The sequence below is a fragment of the Vulpes vulpes genome, chromosome 13 (genome assembly GCF_048418805.1).
Source record: "Vulpes vulpes isolate BD-2025 chromosome 13, VulVul3, whole genome shotgun sequence".
In the NCBI taxonomy this organism is placed as follows: Eukaryota; Metazoa; Chordata; class Mammalia; order Carnivora; family Canidae; genus Vulpes; species Vulpes vulpes.
In genome coordinates, this window is record NC_132792.1 from 86,998,021 (window position 1) to 87,013,828 (window position 15,808).

A 15,808-nucleotide genomic window follows, 5' to 3' on the forward strand; every position below is an offset into this window, starting at 1 on the left:
GTTAAGAAATTGGCTTAGTAGACAGCATTCTACTGTAGCATTTTTACTTATAATTGAAAAAAAATGAGATTCTTAATTTCGCTTAGAACCTTTACATTAGAATTTGAGGTAATCAATTCACTGTGTCATGTAATAAAAAGGATAGTCACTCCTAACTGCCTTTTTTAGGTAATAGCTTTTCTTAGACTTAACATTTCCTTAGGTGTGTGTGTGTGAATCTGGCTGCTTCAACCATCCAGATCCGTTCCTGTTCATAGTGGTCTTTTCTCTATAGATATAATGGCCATAAAGAAAGGTTAGGGAACTCTTAGGAATTTTTTTTAATATTATTTTTCCTCAGACGGAAAAAATGTTTTTGAAAGACAAAAAAAATTCTCCAAAAAATTCTCAGAAAAATTTAAATTTCCACTCACTATAGACACAGTTCATTAATACTATTTTGTCTTTGTGGACCCTAGCAATATAACTATATTTTAAATTTATCAAGATAAATACCTGATTTAGATTTTGACTGTTTTTAAGTGACTTGCTCGTTTATTTTTTTAAAGATTTTATTTATTTATTCATGAGAGACACAAAGAGAGAGAGAGGCAGAGACACAGGCAGAGGGAGAAGCAGGCTCCCTGCAGGGAGCCTGATGTGGGACTCGATCCCAGGACTCCAGGATCATGCCCAGGGCTGAAGGCAGCGCTAAACCACTGAGCCACCCAAGGATCACCTGACTTGCTCTTATTTAAACAACTTAATCAAGTTTTTAAACATTTGTTTATTTTAGAGAGAGAAAGAGAGCAGGGGAGGGGGCAGAGGGAAAAAGAGAATCCCAGCAATGGAGCCCAACATGGGGCTTAATCTCACAACCCTGAGATCATGACCTGAGCCAAAATCAAGAGTTGGATGCCCAACTGACTGAGCCACCCAGGTGCCCTCCCTTTGTTAATTATTTGTAAGCAACTTTTTATGTTTATGTAAAGTATACAGGTAAACCTTAGACTGTCCATTGTTTCCACCTATACAGCCACCGTGGGCAACTTTTTTAACTCCCCTGACCCTATGCAATAATACAACCCCTTCATAGGCTTGTTATAAGGCTTACATAAAATCACACAAGTAATGAAATTAGAGGAGTGTTAGCATAAATTAGGCACTTAATTGTCAGGAATAATAAAGACTTTTCTTTATATAATACTTTTGTATTTCAGCCTAGTCAGCCTTTTTTAAGATGTTAGCAATTATAGTTAAAACATAATTATGTGACTCTGATATTGAAATTAAGCCTGGCTTACCTTAGAGCGGCAACAATATCAGATTCTCTCTCTTTTTAAGATTTTATTTATTTATTCATGAGAGACACAGAGGGGCAGTAACATAGGCAGAGGGAGAAGCAGGCCCGCTGCTGGGAGCCCAATGCGGGTTTCAATCCCAGGCCCCTGAGATTATGACCTGAGCCAAAGGCAGACGCTCAACCACTGAGCCACCCAGGGGCCCCAGCGATATCAGATTCTGAATAACACATCAGACTTACAGTTCATATCTATATTGGAAATGTAATGTAAAAAATGGCAGTATGGAAACATGTTACTATAATCAAAACTTAAGTAAATGTGATTCATTTGACTTCCTAATGCAATTTCAGGGAAAGAAGAATTTCCTTCTGTGAATAACAACAACAAAAGTGATTCTTAGTCAAGAACCAGCAAATTTATTTTGAAAAACTGCAATTTGTTTAATTTGTTCTTTTTAGGAAGCTTTATTAAAAGAAAATCCACAGAAGGAACTGGCAAGAGATCAGCTTGAAGATGTTGCAGAACAAACAGACAATCTGCTAAGGGAGGTAAATTTTTCACATAGAGGACCTGCTTCCCACCCAGCCCTTGAAAGCAACTGCATTGGGACGATCTGGAAGGTTCTATTAAATCAGGGCAGCCTCTTCCTCCCAGGAGCAGTGCTCCAAGTATTTTGTCATCAAATTGGTTTTAACCCTGCCACTTTCTGTGCTTTAGTGGGAAGAGACTCCTGACTTCATTTCTACTGTCATTTCTGCCAAGGGAAGAATTGGCAATCCCTTTGCCACCAGCCTCTCATTTCCTCCTGTGAACTGAGGGACAGAAGGGTGTATGGTCTCTGAGTAATGCTCAGGCCTGAGGCTGCGTGCTACTGGTTTGTGCAGTTTGAATGTCAAGTGAGCCTGTTTTGATGTCAGTAGAGAATTATTTATTCTGTTCAGCCCAGGCCAGATGAATGCTTTTTAGCTGCCCCAAAAAGAATCTCCTCATTCGCAGATGGTGAGGGAGGCCTATTGTCAAATTTGTAATTTTCCCTTTTGAATTTCATGTGTGTGTGTTTGCACACCCACACATAGGCATATATATAGAGATGTGCATATGATAGTGTATCTATACTAGGCATACATGTATCTAATCTCTCTTTCAATACACATATACACATACACACAATCATGCACCCCAAAGTCTTAGGTTGGCTCCTCTTAATTTAGAATTAAGGATGATTTGGGAAGAGTTTAGGGGTTTAAATGTGGCTTTAAGTACCTCAGTGAGCAAACATTTGGTAGGAAATGATAAGCTGATTAAAATAATTCTCTCTATCCATTAAAGAAGATTCTCTTTGGATTTTGACTAGAAAACACTTTTAGAAATGGACTAGTTACTTTACACTCCTGAAAATTACAAACAACCTTTCCTTTTACAAATTATAATATTCCTAATAAAAATAACAGCAGAGAGCAGCTAAGTCTCTGCCCTCGGGCTGCTGGCCTTAGAGACATCATGGCATTTTATCCTCATGAAGCCACATGAGGTAACGGTTGATAGTACTCTGTTATCAAAGAGGCTAGGGCACTACTAGGTCTCCAGCCCGGTGGAATCAGGAGAAAACCCAGTGTGCCTGACTCTGTGTTCTTAACTCCTCAACTAAATTGTCATGGTCAATACAAATAAGCAAGATTTTACTTTCAATAGTCCATTTGGGTCCTAGAGTAAATATAAAGTCTTCACAAGAGACACGCTGGGAGTTTGTGGTTTGATTGCCAATTAGGCTCTTTTATTTATTTATTTTTAAAGATTTTAGTTATTTATTCATGAGAGACACACAGAGAGAGGCAGAGACACAGGCAGAGGGAGAAGCAGGCTCCATGCAGGGAGCCCGATGTGGAACTTGATCCAGGACGCTGGGATCACACCCTGAGCCAAAGGCAGATGCTCAACCACTGAGCCACCCAGGTGTTCCAGTTAGACTCTTTTAAAATATATACCATCTTTTCTCACACTGAGTGAGTAGTAAATTATTTCATTAACCCCTTGGTCCGTTTCCACCCTGAAATATTAACCTTGGCTTACATGATGCAGTGTACAGCTTTACTCCACACTCCGGGACATACTTTGTTGCTTAAGAGAGACAACTGGAACAGCAAAGCTTGCATATTATTCCAAGTCAAACTAACCTGGGACTTTTACTCTCTGTCAGCTCACCAGTGTGTTAACAAGGAGCCAAAATGTAACCAGGATGACTGAAAGAATCCTCAAAAAGAGTCAAGACCTCATGACATTTACTGAGAAGCTGCAAATGAATATCCAAGGTAGTGTGTGCTCAGTGTCTAGTTTGAGGTCAGGGTCTAGTCCGTGATTATTTGGTAGGAAAAGCCCCATTCACTTTATTAAATGTATGAATAGATGTGTGTGACTTGCAACAGATTTCCCAGAGCCAAAGGCCTGGAATATTCCATAGTATTGTCTTTTTAAAAATATGGATGCTTTCTTTTTGTTTTCTTCATAATGCCTATACTTAATTCCTAAGGGTCAAGTAGATATGGGGCCTCCCCACCTGTCATGAATTTGTGAAATTAACACTTATTAAGTGGAGCACAGGGCACCGGATGGTGAGCCAAACTCCCATAAAGGACCACAGGAGAAAATGAAATACAGAAGGTTATGACTCACAGGTGTAGGAGGAAGTACCCGCCATGCCTTGAGGAGCCACACAGGGGAGGGCAAGGCGGAGTACAGGCAATGAGAGACAGAGAGAGAAAATAGGACATGCCTTTATTGAGGTTCTTTGGTGCAGTCCTTTGGGGTTCCAGGCTAAATCTAGATTGGTCAATCCAAACCAAAGCAGGGGGGTTTTGGTAAGCCCCATGGAGGTCTTACTGGAGAGGCCCATAGTAGACGGCCCTGGGGGGCAGGGGAGACTGTTGGTCACAAGTGCTGTTGGGGAAATCATAACAAGAACTGAGATTTGCTTGTGACCCTGCCGGGGCTGTCTAGAGCACAAGCTTGTATGAGGAACTACTGTCAGTTTAAGGTCACTGCAAACTGCTTGGCCAAACAAAGTAGATGCCAAGGCAGCAATGCTGTGGAGTAGCTGTGCTAAACTCTAAACGCCAACCCCTTTGTCCAGAATAGGAGCTGATGGGATTTGGGGCTTCAGTGTGGTCCCAAAGTATATCCACAATATTAGACTAATTTAGTCCTATTCAACTGGGATGTGTCAACTGATCTGGCTTTTAAAGTACCATTTTCAGTTTTCTGGCTACCAGAAACACATCCTTGCTTTTCTTGTTGGGTTATAGTTTAAGGATATAAAAACCACAAAATCCAATAGGAATCAGAATTTATAGGGCAAGAGGTAATGAAATTATTGGAACAAATAATTTATTAAAAAGAATAGTATCAAGTATTGCTGGGTCATTTGTGTGGTAAATATTTACAGAGTGCTTCCATGTGCAAATGTTTGTGCCAGGTGCAGGAAATGCTGAGGTAAACATGGCAGCCACAGCCCTTACGAGTTTATGGATACTGGGGCAGACCAACATTATATAAACCAGTAATCTCAAGTCCATGAGTATTTTGATAAGGGACAACCAAAGTACATAGGAATATATGGGTTGGCCTCGGCTGACCTGAGGGTTCAACCCAGTTTAGGTGAACAAAGCTGGCCTCGTTGAAGAAGGTTCTAAGTCTTCCCATTTTAGTGCTGTCCACTTTTGAGAAACCCGTTAAATGATGGATGACTTTTTTTTTTCCCATAGAGATTATTGAAAAAGCAGCAACTCTAAATCAGACCTTGGATGAAGACTTCCAGCAACCCAGTTCTACTCTTCAGAATATGCAAAAGAATATTACATCTTTGCTGGAAATCATACAGAAGAGGCATTTCACTCAGTTGCACCAAAATGCCATGCTGGAACTCAAGTAAGTTTCTAAATACCATTCATGACACAATCAATTAGAGGTAGGAGCTTGAATGCTGATTGGGGGAAGGGGAAGACTTGTGGGAGGAGAGGGAGGAAGGCTCGCACTCACTGGGGGCAGAATGTTGTGAGAGAGGGGCTCAATTGTCAGAGAAATGAAACTATGGGTTCCAGCCACTCTCAGCAGAATAAAATACAGTCCATGCTGATACTTATTTTTGTGCCATGGATTTGGTTTTTCTTGGTGACCCTAGAACATTTCTACCTAGCACAAACAAAAGAACCTCATGATGCTATATTTATTGAAGATCAAGTATAATGCAGTAAATTCTCAGGGAAGAAAATACAGTTTAGTGGCTATTACCTGTGCCGTAAGCTCTAAGACACATTGACATTATGCCAGAATGATTTAGCTCAGTTGCTCAAACTCTTGCCAAAAACGACCACAAGGAGTGACAGATCAAAGAATTGTTAGACCTACTCACAAGGAGCTTGTATTTCCTTTCAGGCTTTTTTTTTTCCTTAGCATTTTCACAGTTATTACGTAATGTAAAGTAGCTCAAGCCATCTTTCTTCTGGGTTGTGGTAAGTATCTTCGGGAGGGCTTAAACAGTTACACACTATGCCATCAAAGCTCATTATCTGTAGTGTGATCTTTAGCCTATGTTAGTATATTTTGGTGTTTTAAATAATGTTGTGATGAACATCTTAGACAAAAATCTTTTCCTCTATTTTTACACTATCATCTTATTAGGGTAGATATTTAAGAAGCAAAATCATGTAGCCAAAGACTCTGCCCTTTGGAGACTCCTGACTTGCATTTCCAAATTATTTTCTAAAAATTTAAAACAATCCCATTATCCTTTCACTGGCAACACAGTGCTTACATCTTTCTGCATCATCAAATATGGGTTTTGACATTGTTGATGATTTGTTAGGTGAAAAACAAATGTCAGAGGGCTTTTGGAGAGAGAACTAGTAAAATAATCACTAGAATATTGGTTAGGGCCCAGAACTAATCATGAAACGCCACAAGGGGAGGTCAGAGGAGGCGAGGTCCCTGGAAATGAGGAAGAGGGCTGCCCTCTTGGAACACTTGATCTGAGCCAGGGAGGGCACAGGCTTCACTTCTCTCATGTTGTCATGTAATCCTCTCAACCGCTTTGTGAGGTTGGGGAAACAAGCAGAGACTGTAAGTACCCTGCCCAATGTTAAATCTTCAGGATAATATGAAACCGGACCATGCACCTAAATCTGAGTGTCACTCTAAACCCTGTGATTTTTTTCAACCCAACACAGAAGGAAGAACCACTTGAGACCCAGTACAGAAAAGATGGGTGGGTGGAGTATGAATGACCAGGTCAGAGACCTATGCTAGGTTATAATCGTGTTGCCATGACCCTGACTTCTCCTGTGCATCCTCCCTTCACCTAAATGCATGGTAGCAGTAGGCACTAGGGGGAAAAAGGATCATACCTCCAGGCAAGTCTTACCAGGACCCATCATTGTTGAGGCGGTTACTCCAGGCTCAGTACTACTAAGTTCTGCTTCCCAACCATCCTTAGCTCCCTGCTGCCTCCAGGATTACATATAAATATCATGTATTTGATTCCAGTTCCACCCATTTCCAGCTTGTCCAGGCTCCCTGGCTGGTCCCACTGCTTCCTGCCCCCATGCATGGTGTGTCCTCTCATTGTTCCTTCCCTTGGTTGTACATCAGAGTCGATGAAGGAGCTTATTAAAGATGAAGATCCCCTGGAGATTCTTGGGAATCACTTGTGTCCTGGGGATGTCCTCTCCCACCATTACCCTTCCACATCCGTTCACTCATTGATTCGGTCATTTATCAAATGTATTGAGTCCCCAGGTGGTAAGCATTGTGCTAAGAGTTGGGGACACAAAGGAGAACAGTCTTCTTGCCCACTTGGAGCTTGTATCCATTGGGAAGAGTTCATTTTCTAAGTAGCATTTGTGTGGAAGAAGAGAAGGCAGGTGGCCCCTCTCACACTCAATTCCCTTAGCGCCCCCCGACCTGCCTCACCTGCTAGCTCTCCACCCCACCCTTTCTCTGTTGTTTAAGCTCTTCTATTTCTATCTGGAATAAAGTTATCCATGAGATTGCTCCTCTCTATTTAACTTATAAGTAAAATCATGACTAAAGATGCCTTTTATTTTTAAAAACTAAGAGTTTAAAATGAGTTCTCTGGCCTCCTCTTTCCTATTTTCCATAGATAATCCCTGTGTATTTATGCCATTTCAAATTTCATGGATTATTTTAGGAATTATGCATCACCTTTTTTTATTATAACTCTTAGAAAGTGGTCATGCATCCTGAAGTATGGCATTCTTATAAATGAGAATACTTACCACACCTTCCAGTTACTTATCATGCTTGTATTGGTGTCCCCAATACCACCGTCATAATGAGTTTCCCTAGGGCCCTCAGGACTCATGGCCAAGATTTCTGAGGTGATGTATTAAGGATGCGAGCTGGATACAGAGGGACGAAGACATAGTGGAGCTTGGAGGAATCCACACAGCCCTCCCTAACCTCTCTCCCCCTCATGAGGGGGTCACAGCACACTCTGCCCCCAACAATATAAACACAGCACCACATGTGGGGTGTTTCTGCCCAGGGAAGCCCATTAGAAGTTCAGCATCCAAGGTTTTTATTTGGGACCTGGTCCCATATCACCCTCTACCTAGCAGGTACCAAATTCCAGACTCTCCAAAGGAAAGCAGGCGTTCAGCAAAAAACACATTGCTTGCACAAATGGTCGAGGCAGCGAACCACCCATGAGTTAGGGAACAGTGGGAATGCTTGCAGACACTCCCCAAGGGCTGGCAAAGGAGAGCTGACTCCGGCCTGCTGTTTCCCTGCTATACACCGTACCCTTTACCGCACACTCACTATACATTATCATTCGTAGCTGTGCTTCCCAGCTGTTTTCCATGCTGGTGTCCCCAGAGCTCTCCAAAGACACTCCATTAAAGAAATGTGTCCTGGGGCACCTGGGTGGCTGTCAGTTAAACATCCACCTTCGGCTCAGGCCAATGATCTTAGAGTCATGGGATCAAGCCCCGCATCAGCCTCCCTACTCAGTGGGGAGTCTGGTTCTCCCTCTCCCTCTGCCCCTGCTCTCCACTTGTGTGCACTCTTGCTCATTTCCTCTCTTTCTTAAATGAATAAAATCTTTAAAAAAAAAAAAAAAAGAAAGAAAAGAAAAAGAGATGTGTCCTGTGGCTATATAAGTTTGTGAATGACAGTGTCTACTCAGGGGATTCAAGGTCTTCACTGCAAGTCTTCGCAAAACTTTTAGTATGCTGGTGTCCATGGTGCATCTCCTAGAGGAACTTAGAGAGCACCTAACTTCACCTCAGTGCTCTTTCTTGCAGAACCTGCCTCCAGCTCATGGGATTTTAGTGCCTTGGAGGAATGTAGTTTGAGAAACACTGGTATAGTTGGATTCATTGAACAAATTTTGCAGGAAGAAATGAAGAGTGCTGCTGAGGTTTTTTGTTTTTAATCTTTATCAAGTCATTGATGACTGTATCAATGATCACAGTTTAGGTGGCAAAGTCACTTCATAGATAAAAAACTGACCTCTGTTTTAAAATTTCTTAGATACTCTGTTTAATGGGATGAAGTGATCCATGGTCAGACATTAGAAATATATTGGGTTTACTTTCCCGTGTGCTTTTAGCTCTTGTTGCCTGTATCGTACTGTGACATCTTATTATCATGAGGGATCATAAGAATGTTCAAATAATTCCTGGTGATGTTCTAACCATGTCAGAGTTAAGTATACCTTTGGAAGATGTTTTCTATTGTGTCTTAGGCCAGCAATCTGATATCTATGAAAGCTGAGAGCGACTTACAAGGAATTTCCCATGAAGTTTTTCAAAGTTCTCCTGACAAAGCAGGAAGTTAATTGGATATGTTCAACCCCTACAAAGGTTTATAGTGTGAAAATTTTATTATCATGTGTAACTTTAAATTCAAAATTAGTTTAAACAAGCAATTTGATAGGTTTTCCTATTCTTTTGCAAATATGCTATCTTTCGATTTCATAAAGCTTGTTCTTGCCAGTGGTACAAATTAGATCTTTCTGGCATTTGGATTTTCAGTTTTTATAAAATCTATTTTTTAACTGACTGTGGAAAAAACTTTATGTCCTATAAATACATTGGTAACTTCATACAAATGAAGCAAATCACTGAATAGCCTCTTTTCAATTTCTTGCTGTCCTAGAAAGCAGGATGATAGTTTTCATCAGTCACAGACTGTAGCCCCAGTTTTCTGCATCCAGATGCACAGAGATGATTTCTTTTAATTCCTTTACGAAAATATGTTAAGAAGTTTGTGAATAAAGATAGGTTGTTGAGGATAAAGTGTAAATATGCCATGCCTGCTGCTGTCTTAGAAAAATTACTTCCTGGGGCACCTGAGTGGCTCAGGTGGTTAAGCATCTGCCTTCAGCTCAGGTCATGATCCTGGCACGGTCCTGAGATTGAGGCCCATGTCCAGCTCCCTGCTCAATGGGGAGTCTGCTTCTCTCTCCCCCTCTGCCCCTCCCCTGCACCTTCTCTCTCTCAAAGTCTTTAAAAAAAAAAAAAAAAAGAAAACTTACATCCTTGTCTAAGAGGTGATGATGTACCACTTATGGTTGTAAGAAGACACAAGGTATGGAAATGTAGATTCTTTCACTATCAGTTCATGAAATGAGCGTTGTTCATTTACTTACTACGTAACCCGTCTCTATTTAATAGGGCTGCTGAAGATTTATTGTTACAAATTCAGAAGAATTGCCAAGAGCCACAGAGAGAGTTGGAGGTATTAAAAGCAGCAGCAAGCAGCCTCCTTTCAAAACACAACAGTGAGCTGCAGGCAGCCGGAGACCTCGTGACGGAGGCAGAGGTGAAGACCCAGGAGAGCAACCGCCTGGTGCACCTTGCCCAGGCCAACCTGCAAGAGTTCAATGTGAGTCTTCCTGAGGATGGTCTCCTTCCTTCTCAGTGAGAGCGGGGAGCCACGTTCTCCTATGGCACTAATATCTGTTGGCTTCTTTTAAAAAACTGAGCCCCACGTACTAACTGCAGGACGTAGTGTCAGGCACTAACATTCAGAAGCTGGCTCGCTTTCTGAAGCCTCCTCAAAGATGATTTTTGCCACAGGATAAGAAGCTACGTGTTCAAGAAGAACAAAACTTGACCTCGATGCTAATTGCCAGAGGGAGAAGATTGCTAGATGCTGTCACTACTCATTCAGAGGTGGCACGAGATGCCCTGGCAGTAAGTTACAGCTCAGAGAATCTTCGCACGCCTCACACACATGCACATGTGTATACACTGTTACATAGATGCATATATACTCACCTTATGAACTTCTCTATGTAGCAGTTAGAGCACCACCGGGATGAGCTACTTCTGTGGACTGCCAAAATCAGGCACCATGTAGATGATCTGGTCATGCAGATGTCCAAAAGGAGAGTGCTTGACCTTGTCTACAGAGCAGAGGACCACGCAGCTGAGCTCCAGAGACTAGCAGGTGCCCTGGACAGGTGAGAGCACACCTTGCAGGAAACCCCAGGGAAGGTGGTCCATTGAGCAAAGAGCGTAAGAAGGGCTATTCTGGTCACGGTGTTGAGTCACTCTTCCTTTGTCTATGAATGAAGACTCCTATTTTCTTCGCGTGGCAAAGAGGATTTCCTCCCATGTCCGGTAACGATGGTTTTCCTTCTGCATGTGAAAGAAAAATGCGTGCTGAACCAGAGAGGAGTAAAACAAATACTAGCTGTGATATCAAGCCCATAAGGCCTTGCTAAGCCCTCAGGGTTTTGTTAGGTTGGACAGAACGAAGCCATCAATTTCTTTACAGATCCCGTCCTTCTGGAGTGTGTGATTTGGCCGGCTTTATGCGTGGAGGGAGGTTTGGTTGCCCACACTGGAAGATGCTAATCCCCTTTATTTTTGACTTCCTGAAGGTCTATTGTTATCTTACAGTTATTTTAATATATGTTTTTAGCATTCGTTAAGTATGTGCTCAGCTTGTTACAAAGTGCCTCTAAACAAGAAGCATGACATGAGTACAGTGGTTTTCAAATTTGTCTGCACTTTGGAATAGCCTGGGGAACCTCAAAAATATGGAGACATCTGTCCCCTTGCCCGCCTTCCTCTCAAAGGCTGTGACTTAATTGGCCTAGATGTGACCTGGGCTTTGTCATATTTTTAAAGACCCCCATGTTATCTAATGTACAGCTAATGAAGGAGCTAGTGTTTCAGCCTTATCGGAGATGTACAGGATATTGAAAGTTAATTGGTAAGTTTATTTCTTTAAAATTTGTTTCAGTTCGAGGTAGAAAAAGTCTGGGCACACTGGGAATATGCTGTATGCTGCTGTGTGTTGGGTGTGTTTTGTGGGAGGGGAAAGATTGAGTAATGCTGCCATAAAAGATTAGCTCACACAATGAAAGCAATTAAAAATGATATGATAGAATGTATAAATCATGTGCCGCTTTGAGCATTACCGCCTACACGCGCCATAAGAATCTGTAATAGAAAATAGAATTAGAAACTCAGCCTCTCTCTTTTCATCAGCCCTCATTATTTCCCAAAAGAGAAAAAAAAAATCTGCCTTACATACACAGCCAGCACAAAACCCATATTACCTAGCACAAATAGTAAGAGCAATTTGGTATGATACACAAAATTAAATAATATTATCTTTTATTTATAAGTCACCCAATCTTGCCAATCAAGTAGTAACTGCTGGTGTCTGGTTTGGGAATCACTCCACTCGATAGCCTTAGGAAGAAAATGAAGTGAGTTACTCAGCAGGCAAAGATGTGTCAATTGTCAGATTTCATTTTCAAGATAGAATGAACTGGATGAAATTGCACCATTACCAGTTGGCAGGTTCATAAGTGATTCGCCCACTTGTAAGAGTGAAGTTCAGATGATTGAAATATTATCTGATCCTCCTCCAAGACCTCTGGTGAATGTCATCAACTTGGCCTGTGCCTTTTGGGGAACAGGATTCAACATCCTTACATATGCTTAGGGAAGCTTTTCGAAAATTAGCAAGTACGCAGCAGGAGAGATTGCAGCCAATGCAAACCCGCAGGGGCAGCCCCCCAGACTATGCAGGGGGGTGGAACAGAAGTGCAAGAATGTTGCGGGCAGCTGGCAGAAACTGGTGGACCCTTAAAATCATGGAAAATGTCAAGAGTCCCTTCTTCGGGTGTTAAACAGCACTTCTGAGTGTTACGGTGACACTATAGCTACTGCTTACAAGGATTACATTTGGAGTCAGAAGAATCCCTACGTAGTTATTCCCTGTTAATACTTTCCCAAGGGTAGAAACTAGGGAGCTTTCAGGAATAAGGGGCAAGTCCCATTTGGCTTCTGCTAATATCCACAAATATGCTGATTACATAGTGGCCTTGGCAGCGTTAGACATGTGTCCCTGAATGCCACCAGCGCAACCCACGTCCATTCCAACATCCGGAGCCTGATTGAAGAGTCAGAGAAAGTGGCAAAAGATGCTCTCAAGACTGTGACTTCGGCGAGCCTGGTGAGAGATGCCCTGGGGGCTGCCTTCCTTTCCTAGGTGCTATGGGAGATTGTTCTAGAAGGTGCTGAGCAGAGACTCTGTGGCTTAAATTCATGCTTGTCCACATTCTTGTCTGCTGAGATATTTGTCTCTGGCATTATGTGATATAAGGTTTCATTACCTAAGGTCATAAATACTACTTTTTCTTTTTTAAAGATTTTATTTATTTATTTATTTATTTATTTATTTATTTAGAGAGCACACGTGAGCAGGGGGCGAGGGGCAGAGGAAGAGAGAGGGCCCGACTTATAACCTGAGTCTAAGCCAGCTACTTAACTGACTAAGCCACCTAGGCACCCTTTAAGGTCATAAATACTTCTTTACGAAGACTAGGGACTGGTGATGTGGAAAGGAGGAAAATCTCACAATTTCTTATAGCAAAAGGATAATGCTCCCTGATATCTACTTGAGACTTCCTTTCTTATCTCTGGAGAAATCTTCATATAATGTCTGGTTTTTGTCTTCATATATTTAAAAATGTGTTCTTTCTCCTCAGTCATGAATTAAGACCATTTAAATCATCCCTACCCATTATCTAGTGAACTCCCATGTTGGGAACTAGACCAGAGGCTATTCTGATAGAGCTGCTGTCCCCCCTACACCCCCATTGCCTTGTTTAAGTTGTCCTGTTTCCCAGTTCTCAGAATCCCTTGTTTCTAATGGGAAAGTGGCTCTTCAGCGCAGTTCCAGATTTCTAAAAGAAGGCAACAGCCTGAGCAGAAAGCATCAAGGTAAGTTTCTAGCTTGGACTGGATCTATGAGCAGAGTGAGTATGAATCTTGAGCATACTGCTGGAACATTTTCCTTTCCTGGAGCAATTTGAAAGTGAACAATCCTTTGTCACAGTGACATTCCAATTTCCTATCATAGAAACATCATATAATTTAAATTTTTAAATTTTTATGTTAGTGCTATCTCTTAATGTGTGGGCACCTCTAGTCTCCCATGGACTCATTAAGCCTTCTCTGTAACTAAATCCCCCATGCATGGCTTCAGCTCGTGGGCTGTCACCATTGCACAGTGTGTGTCAAGTTCTCTTTGGTTTCATGTTCTCCTCTATTCATCTTGCACTGTTTCACAGTTTCTTGAACAGTTGTATTATGTGTGATATATTCCTTTTGCCAGTTTTGCCAAACAGGGCTAATACAACGTTAACTTCATGGTAGCTTCTCATTAAATCATTATTGACTTCAATCACAATAGATTTATCAATTTCATAACAAAAATACCTATGCGGTTAGTTTTTCCTGAAGGGTTCAGTAAGCAGTGATTTGGCATATATAAGGGCTGCCTGTCCAGTAAGCACAACACAAAATGGAAGCAGGAATCAGTTGTATGAGAAAAACATATGAGTTTTAGAACATATACTTTTCACCTTAATATATTCTAATAGATCAAAAATATCAAGTCCTTTTCTATAGGACTAGAAAGTGGGCTGTAAACAAAGTCCCTTTCAGACTTTCCATGCTTCCATGCCACTTCCATGCCCAGTACTGGATCCACCCATAGCTGTCTGAGTCAAGGGCACGGATGTATGCATATTTTTTTGTTTCTCTGTGAGTGACACAATTTATGTCATCATCTCACGCTAGAGAAAGTCCCTAATGCTTGATCATAGAGCAATTTAATACACAGACTCTAGCATCAGTATTGATGGGCTGTGGTCTCAGCATACACGGCAAAAGGTATATCAGAGGCCACCAAATAATCAACTTTCTGGCAATTAAAATTGTGGGCAGAACCATCGTGTTCATCAGGTATTTTATCCATAATTCATTTTTTAACCATGTGTCCAGCATCAAGACATGACTATGTATTATGAATAGAAATATTAAAAGTAAAAGCTTTGATCCAACAGCTTTGATCAGACTTGAAGGAGGCTGAGTTGAGCACCTGTCCTGTGGTGAGAGGGTGGGGAGGAGGAGTAGGGGTGCCCTGAGGCAAGATTCTCAAGCACAATAATGTTTTACAACCCAGAAAGATAGATAAGATTTAGATGTGGACAGGAAGTTAGTGACTAAGACTTCGGGATTTAAACCCAAATCTTCACTGAGCTCTAATTAAATTGGACATGCAATTTAAGAAGAACTATTAGGGAGAAGTGCAACAAGCAAAAGAGGAAAAAATGACCAAGCAAGCTGAAAACACTCTTTATATGTATAATGAGTGATGCTAATACTTGTTGGAAAAATTTCAATATTTGGGGGGGGGGGGTGTCTCTGTAGAAAGCCATTGATTCTGTGGATGGTCAGAGTGATGAGGGAAACTATTGCCTAGGCAACTTTTGAGTAGGCTCCCCTTAAAGAGGACACTTTCCCCCCTTAAACAGGTATCACATTGAAACTGAATGAATTGAAAAATACAGCAAACAGATTTCAAGAGGATGTGGATACAATTACTAGGCAGACCAATGAATCACTCTTATTACTCAGAGCAATTCCTGGAGGTAAGTGGAAAGGGGGTTCTTGATTGAATTAATGTTTTCTCATTGGAAAGCCATTACACAGGAGCAGAAGGAAGTCCTGCTGCAAGCCTGATTAACCGCCCTTGCTCAAAATCGAGACCAAGATGGATAGAGTTTTTACCTGCAGAGGAGTAGGACTTGAAAGTGAAGATAACTATGCTTTAAATAACTCCAGAGCACCTGCGTTGGAATGCTAGAATCATACTCTGAAAAGCAAACGCCTTGGGAGACTTGATGCTACCGTGACTTGCTTCTTTTAAAATGGCTTGACATGTTCCTTGAATGAAAGGGTCATTCAGAGAAGTCAGCAAGGAGCTGAATGTTCCCGCTCTAAGGGAAGATGCTAGATTCATTATAAATGTGGGCAATTACAGAGCTCTTGCTTGGTGATCTTCCTTCATGAGGCAATAAAGCATTCTAAAATAAGCTCATAAATCACATGAATATTGATGGTTTAGACCTGCACTATCCATTATAGTCCGAAATAGGGATTCCTTTGTAAAGTGTAATACAAATGAATCGATCTGTA

At 41.4% G+C, this 15,808-nt stretch overlaps 1 protein-coding gene across 1 annotated transcript in view; it reads left to right on the forward strand.

Annotated features, from left to right (window-relative positions):
- Nucleotides 1–15,808, forward strand: part of LAMA1 (laminin subunit alpha 1) — a 155,007-nt gene that overhangs the window by 107,187 nt on the left and 32,012 nt on the right. Inside the window, exons 34-42 of the mRNA XM_072734926.1 lie at nucleotides 1,742–1,831; nucleotides 3,481–3,592; nucleotides 5,042–5,204; nucleotides 9,974–10,184; nucleotides 10,379–10,495; nucleotides 10,601–10,764; nucleotides 12,641–12,776; nucleotides 13,453–13,546; nucleotides 15,145–15,261. Of these exons, the coding sequence (XP_072591027.1) occupies nucleotides 1,742–1,831; nucleotides 3,481–3,592; nucleotides 5,042–5,204; nucleotides 9,974–10,184; nucleotides 10,379–10,495; nucleotides 10,601–10,764; nucleotides 12,641–12,776; nucleotides 13,453–13,546; nucleotides 15,145–15,261 (1,204 nt within the window). The remainder of the gene's footprint in view (nucleotides 1–1,741; nucleotides 1,832–3,480; nucleotides 3,593–5,041; nucleotides 5,205–9,973; nucleotides 10,185–10,378; nucleotides 10,496–10,600; nucleotides 10,765–12,640; nucleotides 12,777–13,452; nucleotides 13,547–15,144; nucleotides 15,262–15,808) is intronic.